The 13,425-nt window shown below is 39.9% G+C and overlaps 1 protein-coding gene across 3 annotated transcripts in view; it reads right to left on the bottom strand.

Annotated features, from left to right (window-relative positions):
• Nucleotides 1–13,425, bottom strand: part of LOC103003876 (mitochondrial carrier homolog 2) — a 44,607-nt gene that overhangs the window by 26,905 nt on the left and 4,277 nt on the right. For all 3 annotated transcript variants that reach the window (XM_057552283.1, XM_007181231.2, XM_057552284.1), the window contains exons 4-11: nt 7,366–7,392; nt 7,105–7,167; nt 4,867–4,924; nt 4,239–4,290; nt 3,739–3,798; nt 2,499–2,592; nt 1,480–1,527; nt 494–561 (exon numbers count right to left, since the gene is read on the bottom strand). In XM_057552283.1, the coding sequence (XP_057408266.1) occupies nt 494–561; nt 1,480–1,527; nt 2,499–2,592; nt 3,739–3,798; nt 4,239–4,290; nt 4,867–4,924; nt 7,105–7,167; nt 7,366–7,392 (470 nt within the window). The remainder of the gene's footprint in view (nt 1–493; nt 562–1,479; nt 1,528–2,498; nt 2,593–3,738; nt 3,799–4,238; nt 4,291–4,866; nt 4,925–7,104; nt 7,168–7,365; nt 7,393–13,425) is intronic.

Genomic DNA, 13,425 nt, shown 5'->3' with positions numbered 1-13,425 from the left:
GGTTGAGAGTCCGTCTTGCAGTGCGGGGGGCGCTGGTTCAATTCCTGGTCGGGGAACTAAGATCCCACATGCTGCGGGGCAACTAAGCCTGTGTGCTGCAGCAAAAGATCCTGCATGCTGCAGCTAAGACCTGACGCAGCCAATCAATCAACAAGTAAATATTAAAAAAAAAAAAAAAAAAGTGAAAGTAGAGCAATTTGGTAATTTTCCCACCCTTTTCAGAAAAGAACCTAGACTACTGGCAAGTGCACATTATTTATAAATGCTTGAGAAATATTATTTGTGCCCTTCTCTCTTCCAAAAAAGGATATGAAGTGGCTGCTTATAATATAAATTGATGGGACTGCTGGTACATGGGGCAGACAGAGAAAAAAATTAGGAAATCTATTAACAGCACCAACTGTACTATCCTCCCCAAATTTCTACCAGGACTGCCCTACCTGTCAGGCATACAGGTAGCCAACTAGTAAGACAAGAAACGCAAGGCACTTACCCACAGTTGTTGACAGCCATAAGATTAGAGACAAGCACAAAGGGGTACGTCAACATACTGGCAAAGAACTGTAAAAGAGTAAAAAGACAGCTAAGTTACTAACTCATTCCTAGTCTCCTTTATTCTTCTCCCTTAGTCTTAGTGCCACTGTGGTCAAATACTCCAACATTGGTTTTGCTTTCTCAGTATCCCAGGAGAGACTAAATTACACATTTTTGAGCCTGCAGATGTTTCCTCCTCTTACCATACCACTACATGCAACCTTTTAACCAAAGACCAGAAGGCTTCTCTTATTCTGTGATTGAGCCCTCATTCAAATAAAACTGAACCTCATCATTTGAAAGTAAATACAACTAAATACAATAAGCATTTCAAAATAGCCCTGAAGAAAACAAGACAACATGAACATCCTTCCAAAGACAATGGAAACTACTTCAAAAGTCAACTACTGGAAGACTCCACATGATTCAAGAGGGTGACTTTTCCAATACAGGTTCAGCATGATACAGTGAGAAGCAGGGGCAGATCTGTGATGAGAAATGCCCACTTACCCCCTCTGAAAGCTAAACAGCACCAAATTATGGAGGCTTGTTATTACTGTTACTGTGATGCAGGGACTCTGGGTTATTCTTACCTCTGAAAAATATTAATAAATTTGAGAGACTCTCCTGTGAGACAGCTGGTTGCTTTAAAGCAGTGACGACAAAGAAATTGAAAAGAAAAGAGAAGGGAAGAGAGGAAAAGAAAACTACTCCTAAAAAGGGACTTCCCTAGTGGTCCAGTGGCTAAGACTTCACGCTCCCAACACAAGGGGTCTGGGTTCGATCCCTGGTCAGGGAACTAGATCCCACATGCCGCAACTAAAGATCCTGCATGCCACAATGAAGATTCCACGTGCCACAACTAAGACTCGGCACAGCCAAATAAATAAATATTAAACAAACAAACCTACTCCTAAAAGGCTCAAAGGATTTTTAAAAACTTACTCCTGTGACAGCTTGGGAATAACTCTTCATTTCATTCATGGTGGAAACCTAGAACAGGAAGAAAGCCTTTATTAGAACGAGTAAGAAAATTAAGCTGATATAACAGCTAATTGCCCCCAACCATATCAATATATTCTATCTCTGCATTATTAGTTTCTTTGACAACTTGAAAATTAATTTAGAGGATGAAAACATAAAACATTATAAGCATAAAAAGGCAGTGATCAAAATGATCAACCTGATTCAACATTAACAGACAAGTTCATATTAGACTAGGATGGAGTAGGAACTAATATAATAGCCTCAGGATTTCAAAAACAACAGAAATGCGATTGGTAACCTTTTCCAATGTCTTAGAAATATTGAGACAATCCCTGGAAACAACACTGACGGTATACTGAGAGACAAGTCACTCCCTCCGCATACACCTAGCTGTGTACCAGATGCTGTGGGGAAGATGAGTCTCAGTACTCAAGAAACCAAGCACATGGATTTTTAGTCCTACCCCTGGCCTGGGTGTGTCCTAGTTCCCACCATGCTTTGGGGCTGCCTGTGTTCAAAGAGGTATACAACTGCTGAGGCTGGAGAAACACTGCTTTTAGGGAAGGCTGATTCTCACCCCCCACCCCGCCCCCAGGCTAAGGTTTCTAGAAAGCCCAATACAGGAGTCCCCTTAACACTTCAGATTAGATGAAACACCTGCATACACTATAAAACTATCCTGCTTCACAGTGTCCTCTAACATTAGGCATCAATAAAGAAGTGATCTCCTTGCAACATGGAGAAAGGTAGACTCTTAGGCTCACTCTGCCACACCCTAGGGACTTTCTAGGTGCATCTCTCTATAGTAAACAGTATAGGTCATTCCATTAGCCTTTAAAATTTTGACTATTAATATATAGCTATATAATGACGAGTCTGGCACATAACCAACTGCCATCTTACTTTAAAGCTAACCTAGCTGCCAGGTGGATACAATGAAGTCAGCACCAGCACATCTCATCAAGGGCACAACCTACCCCACTGTCCAGTGCATAAGTATTGACGAGGTAGGCCAGTGAGTTACAGAGCCACAAAGAAATGATGTCACCTAGGAGGCGAGGAATAAGACCCCTACATGAAGAAACAATAAAAATAAGCACCAAGAAATGTGATCAGTAAAAAGATAATTCACTCAATATAAACACTTCTCAAAGAATTAATTTCAAAACATTCGAGAGAACTGAAAAGACACTGAATACGAGAACCTAACCAATTCATTCTAGTTAATATAACTGTTCTTGAGGCTAATCTCTAATGACTTTTATTCTCATTTAAAAAATGCAGGTCAGCTATACCCCTCTAAGATATGGCCAATGGCTCACCTTACTATTAATAACTATAAGCAGGGAGGCAAAAAGTGTGCCTATTTCAGAGAAGAGACTTAAATATGATTATTGCTAAACTACTTGATATTCAAATTTGGCAGGGCAAAAGATGAGAAAAATTACAAAATGAGAATGGCCCAAACACAGATACAGGTGAAGAGCATCAAAAAACATGTTTCCAGGGCCTAGTTAACCGAGGTGAGGCAGTGTGGAAGAGTGGGACAAACATTACCTCACAGACTGAAGACCAGCGTTTAAATGCCACTTCTACCACTTATCAGCTATGTGACGGGCAGCAAATGAACTTCCCAGAGCATCAGTTTTTTTTTTAATCTCTAAAATGAGAATAATAATAGCTGTCTTGCCTACTTCCCAGAGTATTTATGATACTCAAACATAAAATCAACTATGTGGAAACACTCTGAAAATTAAAAAGGATCATTTAGTTAATAATGCGGTTTTTGTTGTTAACAGAACAAGGGTAGTAGCCTAAGTTCTTCCAAAGTAAATTCAAGGGAATGAATACAGTGCAAAAACGTATTCTCTCAGGATAAGAAAGATACATGTTAGATAATTTTCCATTTTTCAGAAATGAATGTTCCTCATTTCATCAACTATATAGTAATTGACAACTCACTGTAAGGGTAGAAACTTCAATGAATTTATTTGTTAAAAAAAAAACACCCTCATTTCAAACATTTTAGATGTGCAGAACAAAAGTTTGGGATCTCTACAAGAGAATTTAAGTCAGATGGGCCTAAATGGAGTTTAACATGAAGTAAACCCAGAGAGTACATTTTCTCTGAGGTTTAAACACGGAGTCATGTCCTCGTTCTCACTGAAGCTTTCTACGCACACAAAAATCACACGCACAAATCAGTAATTTACTCACGCAAAAAATCCTAGGATGCCCTCTTCCCGATAGATAGTTGCTATGGAGTCACAAAGTCCACTAGGTTCAGAAGAAAGAAACGTGAAATACATTAAGATTATTTTGGAGCTATCAAAAAAAAAATGTTCAATTACCACTTTTGACAAGGTGAAACTTACACCTCCACCCCTGCTCCCTTTTCTACCACCCTCACTCTGCAAAGACAGTTGAATTTAGAGATAGAAGTGGAGATATTAATACCTAAGGGTGTAGTCACATGCAGTCAGGGTGAATTCTGGCTTCAGTGGTCCTGCAACTTACTCTGAGATCCTGGGTAGGCTCCTAAACCTGTCTGGGCCTTTTTCTTCTATTTTATTGTTTTTTTTTGTGTAGAGCAAATGACATAAGATATATGAATTTGTTTTGTAAGCTCTAAGGCATCATAAAAATGTAAAGTATTATTATTCTAATACTTTGGCTTCAACAGATCTCCCTGAATACTTGAAAACAGAAACACTTACCAGTACTTGGATTCTCTGCCAATGAATTGTACCATAGATCTCAGAGTGATCACTATAGAACACAGAGAAAAGATTTTTAAGCTACATTGAGATAAATTTTAATAGCCCTGGGGAAAAAAAAAAAAAGGTTTTCCCACCTAAAGACACTATGCTATCTGGATAAATTGGATAAAAGCCAAAATAGGCAAACAAAAAACAAACAGGCAAGGCACTTTAGTGAACTCCCATGTCAACCTATCTAAGTAGTCAGGAGAGATCGTGATATAAAAGAAAGATAGGGCTTCCCTGGTGGCGCAGTGGTTGAGAATCTGCCTGCCAATGCAGGGCACACGGGTTCGAGCCCTGGTCTGGGAAGATCCCACATGCCGCGGAGCAACTGGGCCCGTGAGCCACAACTACTGAGCCTGCGCGTCTGGAGCCTGTGCTCCGCAACAAGAGAGGCCGCGACAGTGAGAGGCCCGCGCACCGCAATGAAGAGTGGCCCCCGCTCGCCACAACTAGAGAAAGCCCTCGCACAGAAACGAAGACCCAACACAGCCAAAAGTACATAAATAAATAAATAAATTTGTAAAAAAAAAAAAGAAAGAAAGATAAAAAATCAGATTTCAGTTATCAACTGCAAACATACCATGGAAGGGATGTGTGATGAGAGTAGCAGCAGAACGGGCCATCATCTCTCGAGTTGTCTAGAAACAATCAACACACACTTGTGAAATCTAAGTAAATGACACTCAAATTCCTGAGAGAAGTCATGTGGGTGGACACTGTAGAATAAGAGAGTGAGTGACAGAGCACTCCTGCCCTTCCTGGAGTCAGGAAGAGTAGCCTGAATGGGATGCAATATAATACACTATCATTCTAGCACAGCTTTCACTCATGGATTTCAGTACTGTTATAGTTACTTCTCAAAATTTCTCTGCAAAGCAGGTTTCTGTTATCTTCTCAAATTTACAAATGAGAAAAACAAAAGCAAAGAAACAGGGAAAGGGACTTCCCTGGAGGTCCAGTGGTTAAGACTCCACGCTTCCAATGCATGGGGTGCAGGTTCGATCCCTGGTCGGGAACTAAGATCCCACATGCTGCAGGGTGCGGCCAAAAAAACAAAAACAAAACAAAAAAAAGAAACAGGGGGCTTCCCTGGTGGCGCAGTGGTTGAGAATCCGCCTGCCAATGCAGGGGACATGGGTTCGAGCCCTGGTCTGGGAAGATCCCACATGCCGCGGAGCAACTGGGCCCGTGAGCCACAACGACTGAGCCTGCGCGTCTGGAGCCTGTGCTCCCCAACAAGAGAGGCCGCGATAATGAGAGGCCCGCGCACCGCGATGAAGAGTGGCCCCCGCTTGCCGCAACTAGAGAAAGCCCTCGCACAGAAACGAAGACCCAACACAGCCAAAAAAAAAAAAAAAAAAAAAAAAGAAACAGGGAAAGTCACCAGCAAACAGTAACCTAGCTGGAATAAAACTATGAGGCTTGGGGCTTCCCTGGTGGCACAGTGGTTAAGAATCCACCTGCCAATGCAGGGGACACGGGTTTGAGCCCTGGTCTGGGAAGATCCCACATGCCGTGGAGCAACTAAACCCGTGCACCACAACTACTGAGCCTGCGCTCTACAGCCTGTGAGCCACAACTACAGAGCCCACATGCCACAACTACTGAAGCCTGAGTGCCTAGAGCCCATGCTCCACAACAAGAGAAGCCACAGCAATGAGAAGCCTGTGAACCACAATGAAGAGTAGCCCCCACTTGCTGCAACTAGAGAAAGCCCGCGCGCAGCAACGAAGACCCAATGCAGCCAAAAATAAATAAATGCAAATATAAATTCAAACAAACAAACAAATAAACAATTATGAGGCCTGTATTTAGACTATTAAATTGCTCTCTCATTGTGAGTGATTTCAGAGACTCTGATACTCTGATATCTACACTAGACAAATGTCAGGCTCTATTTAATCTGTACCAGCGTCTCAAGGAGAACACAACGACGTTCATCTGTTTTCGACCACAGCCCCGTAACTGTGCAGTATCTTAGAGCTCTATATTTACCCTAGTTTGTCTTTCTTGCCCAGGACTCAGTAAAGAGGTTAGTAAAAAATTCAATCACAATACTTGGAGGTAGGCTGTAAATATAGTAGGTCCGTCGTTCGTTTTTGCATTTAAACATTATCTTCATTTAGTCAAGAGATCTCTCACCCCTACTCTAATGGTAGTTCTAAGAGCCTTACGATGAACTAAATAAAGTTAAGAAAATATAAAACACATATTAATATATGCATCTCTACTTTTAAATAAAATCACTTCATGAAAATTTACAAAAAACAAAGTTGACTCATCTGACATCTTGACCTATAGTGATGTTTGTTCAGTGATATATACTTCAGAAGGCAGCTTTCAATGAAAAATTGTGACGTCTCTATAGACAATTATGTAATGTAAAGACTAGAAATAAAAGAGTATTATTAAGTCAGGCATGCAACAAACTCCAATGGTAGAAGACAGGAGTGGGAAATGGACGATAAGGACATCTTAAAGTCAGAATAATGTTGTAAAAGCATTTCTGGATATATAATATCCAACACACAAAGGCCCTGGCCACTATTTTAATACTTTTGGGCCAGAGATTTCCAACTCTATTATAAGAGGTTTCAGTACCTCTTTAATTTTAAAGATGAGTGGGCAAATTATGTTTCCTTGAAATTCCAAACAGCAAGCAATGTTTTTTTCTCTCTTTATGTTCTACATGCAGTAAAGCCCATATCAAATTGAAAGTTTAATTTTGTTTGGAACAGACACTGAACATACAGGCCTGACGATCCTGATTCCACAACTGCCAGCGTGCTCTGATTTAGAGAAATCATAATCGTCTTACCTCCTTGATAACTCGATCAAAGGAAGATGAAACTTCTTTCTGTACATATCCAGATCCTGACTCCTGGAAATCAAAATGAAAGAAGATAGATATGTTGATGGTTTTAAATAGAACTGTTCAAACTGGTGGCCACCCCGTATACCAACACTCTCTACGATGAAAGGAAAGCTGACTGCTTGTCCCTTTTCCTAAAGAGGACCAAAGAGCAACAGTAGCTTGCAGGGAAAATGGACTCAGGCATAGAAATCGGCTCCAACATACCTCAGCCTTGTCACACTCCTGGTAATGCTACAAAGGAAGAGAAAAGGAAAGGATGATTAGGGCTATCATAGTGTTATTGAAACAGAACATAAAATGAAAACTCTATTGATTGGCAGAAATTAAAATAGTTGAATTTTTTGGCTGTAAATCTCCAATTAATTTCTATTTCTAATTAACACTTGGAAATAAGTGTCTCTAAGATGATCTTGTTGCTAAGTTTAACATACTGATTGATCAGCTCATAAGAGTGCTTATCTAAAAGAAGAAAAAGGAGGGGCTTCCCTGGTGGCGCAGTGGTTGAGAATCTGCCTGCCAATGCAGGGGACACGGGTTTGAGCCCTGGTCCGGGAAGATCCCACATGCCGCGGAGCAACTAAGCCCGTGCGCCACAACTATTGAGCCCATGCTCTAGAGTCCACGAGCCACAACTGCTGAGCCCGCATGCCACAACTACTGAGGCCCGTGAACCCTGGAGCCCGTGCTCTGCAACAACAGAAGCCACCACGATGAGAGGCCCGCGCACCACAACAAAAAGTAGCCCCCGCTCACCGCAGCTAGAGAAAGCCCGCGCAGCAACGAAGACCCAACGCAGTCAAAAATAAATAAATAAATTTAAAAAAAGAAGAAAAAGGAAAACAAAACAAAGCAAAAATCCAAGAACATTATTTTTATTTACTTATTTGAATTTTTGAATTTCATTTATTTATTTTTATACAGCAGGTTCTTATTAGTTATCCATTTTATACATATTAGTATATATATATGTCAATCCCAATCTCCCAATTCATCACACCACCACCCCCCGGCCCCGCCTCTTTCCCTCCTTGGTGTCCATATGTTTGTTCTCTACATCTGTGTCTCAAATTCTGCCTGCAAACTGGTTCATCTGGACCATTTTTCTAGGTTCCACATATATGCATTAATATACGATATTTGTTTTCCTCTTTCTGACTTACTTCACTCTGTATGACAATTTCTAGATTCGTCCACGTCTCTACAAATGACCCAATTTCATTCCTTTTTATGGCTGAGTAATATATGTACTACATCTTCTTTATCCATTCGTCTATCGATGGGCATTTAGGTTTCTTCCATGACCTGGCTATTGTAAATAGTGCTGCAATGAACATTGGGGTGCATGTGTCTTTTTGAATTATGGTTTTCTCTGGGTATATGCCCAATAGTGGGATTGCTGGGTTATATGGTAATTCTATTTTTAGTTTTTTAAGGAACCTCCATACTGTTCTCCCTAGTGGCTGTATCACTTTACATTCCCACCAACAGTGCAAGAGGGTTCCCTTTTCTCCACACCCTCTCCAGCCTTTGTTCTTTGTAGATTTTCTCATGATGCCCATTCTAACCGGTGTGAGGTGATACCTCATTGTAGTTTTGATTTGCATTTCTCTAATAATTAGTGATGTTGAGCAGTTTTTCCTGTGCTTCTTGGCCATCTGTATGTCTTCTTTGGAGAAATGCCTGTTTAGGTCTTCTGGCCATTTTCGGATTGGGTTGCCTTTTTTTTTTTTAATTTAATTAATTAATTTATTTATGACTGTGTTGGGTCTTTGTTTCTGTGCGAGGGCTTTCTCTAGTTGCGGCAAGTGGGGGCCACTCTTCATCGCGGTGCGCGGGCCTCTCATTACCATTGCCTCTCTTGTTGTGGAGCACAGGCTCCAGACGCGCAGGCTCAGTAATTGTGGCTCACGGGCCTAGTTGCTCCGTGGCATGTGGGATCTTCCCAGACCAGGGCTCGAACCTGTGTCCCCTGCATTGGCAGGCAGATTCTTAACCACTGCGCCGCCAGGGAAGCCCGGGTTGCTTTTTTAATATTGAGCTGCATGAGCTGTTTATATATTTTGGAGATTAATCCTTTGTACATTGCTTCATTTGCAAATATTTTCTCCCATTCTGAGGGTTGTCTTTTCGTTGTTTGTAGTTTCCTTTGCTTTGCAAAAGATTTTAAGTTTCATTAGGTCCCATTTGTTTATTTGTTTTTATTTCCATTACTCCAGGAGGTGGATCAAAAAAGATCTTGCTGTGATTTATGTCAGAGTGTTCCTCCTATGTTTTCCTCTAAGAGTTTTATAGTGTCCTGTCTTACATTTAGGTCCCTAATCCATTTTGAGTTTATTTTTGTGTATGGTGTTAGGGAGTATTCTAATTTCATTCTTTTACATGTAGCTGTCCAGTTTTCCCAGCATCACCTATTGAAGAGATGGTCTTTTTTCCATTGTATATCCTTGCCTCCTTTGTCATAGATTAGTTGACCATAAGTGTGTGGGTTTATCTCTGGGCTTTCTATCCTGTTCTATTGATCTATATTTCTGTTTTTGTGTCAATACCTTATTGTCTTCATTACTGTAGCTTTGTAGTATAGTCTTAAGTCAGGGAGTCTGATTCCTCCAGCTCCATTTTTTCCCCCTCAAGACTGCTTTGGCTATTCGGGGTCTTTTGTGTCTCCACACAAATTTTAAGATTTTTTGTTCTAGTTCTGTAAAAAATGCCATTGGTAATTTGATAGGGATTGCACTGAAACTGTAGATTGCTTTGGGTAGCATAGTCATTTTCACAATATTGATTCTTCCAATCCAAGAACATCCAAGAACATCTCTCCATCTGTTTGTATCATCTTTAATTTCTTTCATCAGTGTCTTATAGTTTTCTGCATACAGGACTTTTGTCTCCCTAGGTAGGTTTATTCCTGGGTATTTTATTCTTTTTGCTGCAACGGTAAATGGGAGTGTTTCCTTAATTTCTCTTTCAGATTTTTCATCATTAGTGTATAGGAATGCAAGAGATTTCTGTGCATTAATTTTGTATCCTGCAACTTTACCAAATTCACTGATTAGCTCTAGTAGTTTTCTGGTGGCATCCTTAGGATTCTCTATGTATAGTATCATGTCATCTGCAAACAGTGACAGTTTTACTTCTTCTTCTCCAATTTGTATTCCTTTTATTTCTTTTTCTTCTCTGATTGCTGTGCCTAGGACTTCCAAATCTATGTTGAACAGCAGTGGTGAGAGCGCATATCCTTGCCTTGTTCCTGATCTTAGAGGAAATGCTTTCAGTTTTTCACCATTGAGAATGATGTTGGCTGTGGGTTTGTTGTATATGGCCTTTATTATGTTGAGGTAGGTTCCCTGTATGCCCACTTTCTGGAGAATTTTTATCATAAATGGGTGTTGAATTTTGTCAAAAGGTTTTTCTGTATCTTTTGAGATGATCATATGGTTTTTCTTCTTCAGTTTGTTAATATGGTGTATCACATTGATTTGCATATATTGAAGAATCCTTGCATCCTGGGATAAATCCACTTGCTCATGGTGTATGATCCTTTTAATGTGTTGTTGGATTCTGTCTGTTAGTATTTTGTTGAGGATTTTTGCATCTATATTCATCAGTGATATTGGTCTGTAATTTTCTTTTTTTGTAGTATCTCTGTCTGCTTTTGGTATCAGGGTGATGGTGGCCTCACAGAATGAGGAAAAATGACAAACAACATACAAAGGAACTCCCATAAGGTTAACAGCTGATTTCTCAGCAGAAACTCTACAAACCAGAAGGGAGTGGCATGACATATTTAAAGTGATGAAAGGGAAGAACCTACAACCAAGATTACTCTACCCGGCAAGGATCTCATTCAGATTCGATGGAGAAATCAAAAGCTTTACAGACAAGCAAAAGCTAAGAGAATTCAGCACCACCAAACCAGCTCTACAACAAATGCTAAAGGAACTTCTCTAAGTGGGAAACACAAGAGAAGAAAAGGACCTACGAAAACAAACCCAAAACAATTAAGAAAATGGTAATAGGAACATACATATCGATAATTACCTTAAATGTAAATGGATTAAATGCTCCAACCAAAAGACACAGAATGGCTGAATGGATACAAAAACAAGACCTGTATATATATGCTGTCTACAAGAGACCCACTTCAGACCTAGGGACACATACAGACTGAAAGTGAGGGGATGGAAAAAGATATTCCATACAAATGGAAATCAAAAGAAAGCTGGAGTAGCAATACTCATATCAGATAAAATAGACTTTAAAATAAAGAATGTTACAAGAGACAAGGAAGGAAACTGCATAATGATCAAGGGATCAATCCAAGAAGAAGATATAACAATTATAAATATATATGCACCCAACACAGGAGCAACTCAACAGATAAGGCAACTGCTAACAGCTATAAAAGAGGAAATTGACAGTTAACACAATAATAGTGGGGGACTTTAACACCTCACTTACACCAATGGACAGATCATCCAAATAGAAAATTAATAAGGAAACAGAAGCTTTAAATGACACAATAGACCAGATAGATTTAATTGATATTTATAGGACATTCCATCCAAAAACAGCAGATTACACTTTCTTCTCAAGTGCGCGTGGAACATTCTCCAGGATAGATCACATCTTGGGTCACAAATCAAGCCTCAGTAAACTTAAGAAAATTGAAATCATATCAAGCATCTTTTCTCACCACAACGCTATGAGGAAAAAAACGTAAAAAACACAAACACATGGAGACTAAACAATATGTTACTAAGTAACCAAGAGATCACTGAAAAAATCAAAGAGGAAAGCAAAAAATACCTAGAGAGAAATGACAATGAAAACACACGATCCGAATCCAAGAACATTACTTACTAAACACACACATATAACAGAAAATAAATTGATAAAAACGTAGCTTAGGGGCTTCCCTGGCGGCGCAATGGTTAAGAATCTGCCTGCCAATGCAGGGGACACAGGTTCAAGCCCTAGTCCAGGAAGATCCCACATGCTGCGGAGCAACTAAGCCCATGCACCACAACTACTGAGCCCGTGCTCTAGAGCCCCCGAGCCACAACTATTGAGCCCATGCACCACAACTACTGAGCCCATGCGCCACAACTACTGAAGCCCACGCACCACAACTACTGAAGCCTGCGCACCTAGAGCCGGTGCTCTGCAACAAGAGAAGCCACCACGATGAGAAGCTTGCGCACCGCAACGAAGAGTAGCCCCTGCTCACCGCAACTAGAGAAAGCCCATGTGCAGCAACAAAGACCCAACGCAGAGAAAAATAAAATAAATAAATTTTAAAAAACCAAAAAACACAAAACATAGCTTAGGACAAAGGCTATGGAAAAAGCCTCAGGGTTTTTTCACGGAAAAAGCAGGTCCAATACCAAATTAGGGCAAGATGCTTTTCTTCACTGTACAAAGAACAGAGAATTGGTGCTAAGTCTGAATAGCTGAAACCACCTCATGCCCACAAAAGAAGATGCTTTCTTCTTTTGGAGAAGAGAACATGAAACTTCCAGAGCTCAGACTGCACTGAAAGAGGAAATATTATTTGTGGTATATTTCAGAAATAGAAGATGGGCTAGGTGAAATACAAGAACCAGACAATTGACCTCCTAGTCATAACCAGATTTAAAAAATAGAGAACACTGTCTTTTACGAAAAGAATTACATTTTAAAAATAAAATCAGAGGAAAGAGAACAAACAACATGATTAAGCGAAATGATGGTTTTTGGTCAAATTCCAGGTCTTTGGCCAGAATTAATTCTAACAGTTTCAGGAGTTTTTAAAAATCCTCACTCATTTCTAGACTTTGGTTTTCACTCTGTTAATAAAATTTTCAACCTGTCTCTTCTACATTATTCTGAAGAGATTTCAATTTAATTCTTGTTCAGATATACAGAACTCTTTCTTGTTCAGAAAGACCTGAATTGGTCTTTCTTCTTGATTGTATTAGTTGCTTTTGATACTAAGTATAGTACCAATACCCTGTTCTATTTCATTTGGCTACATGTGAAACACATATTCCAGGTACTTGGTTACCTCAAGTTTGTCTTACTTTTCCTTTACATAAAGGAACTTGATCTCAAGCAGTAATTTCACTCTTGGTCTATACATAAACCTCTTTGAACTAGATGACAACTACTTTCCCACATGAAAATTTAAACCTCATTTAGGTAAGAGGAACGCTTTCACTGAGCCAAAGTACAGTGTGGCTGGAAAAGAGAGTAGTAATCAATCCACCAAAAACATTGGCCCATTAA

The sequence above is a fragment of the Balaenoptera acutorostrata genome, chromosome 9 (assembly GCF_949987535.1).
Source record: "Balaenoptera acutorostrata chromosome 9, mBalAcu1.1, whole genome shotgun sequence".
Taxonomy (NCBI): domain Eukaryota; kingdom Metazoa; phylum Chordata; class Mammalia; order Artiodactyla; family Balaenopteridae; genus Balaenoptera; species Balaenoptera acutorostrata.
Note: the sequence above shows the minus strand (reverse complement) of the source record. Positions and strands in the feature narration are given on the sequence as shown.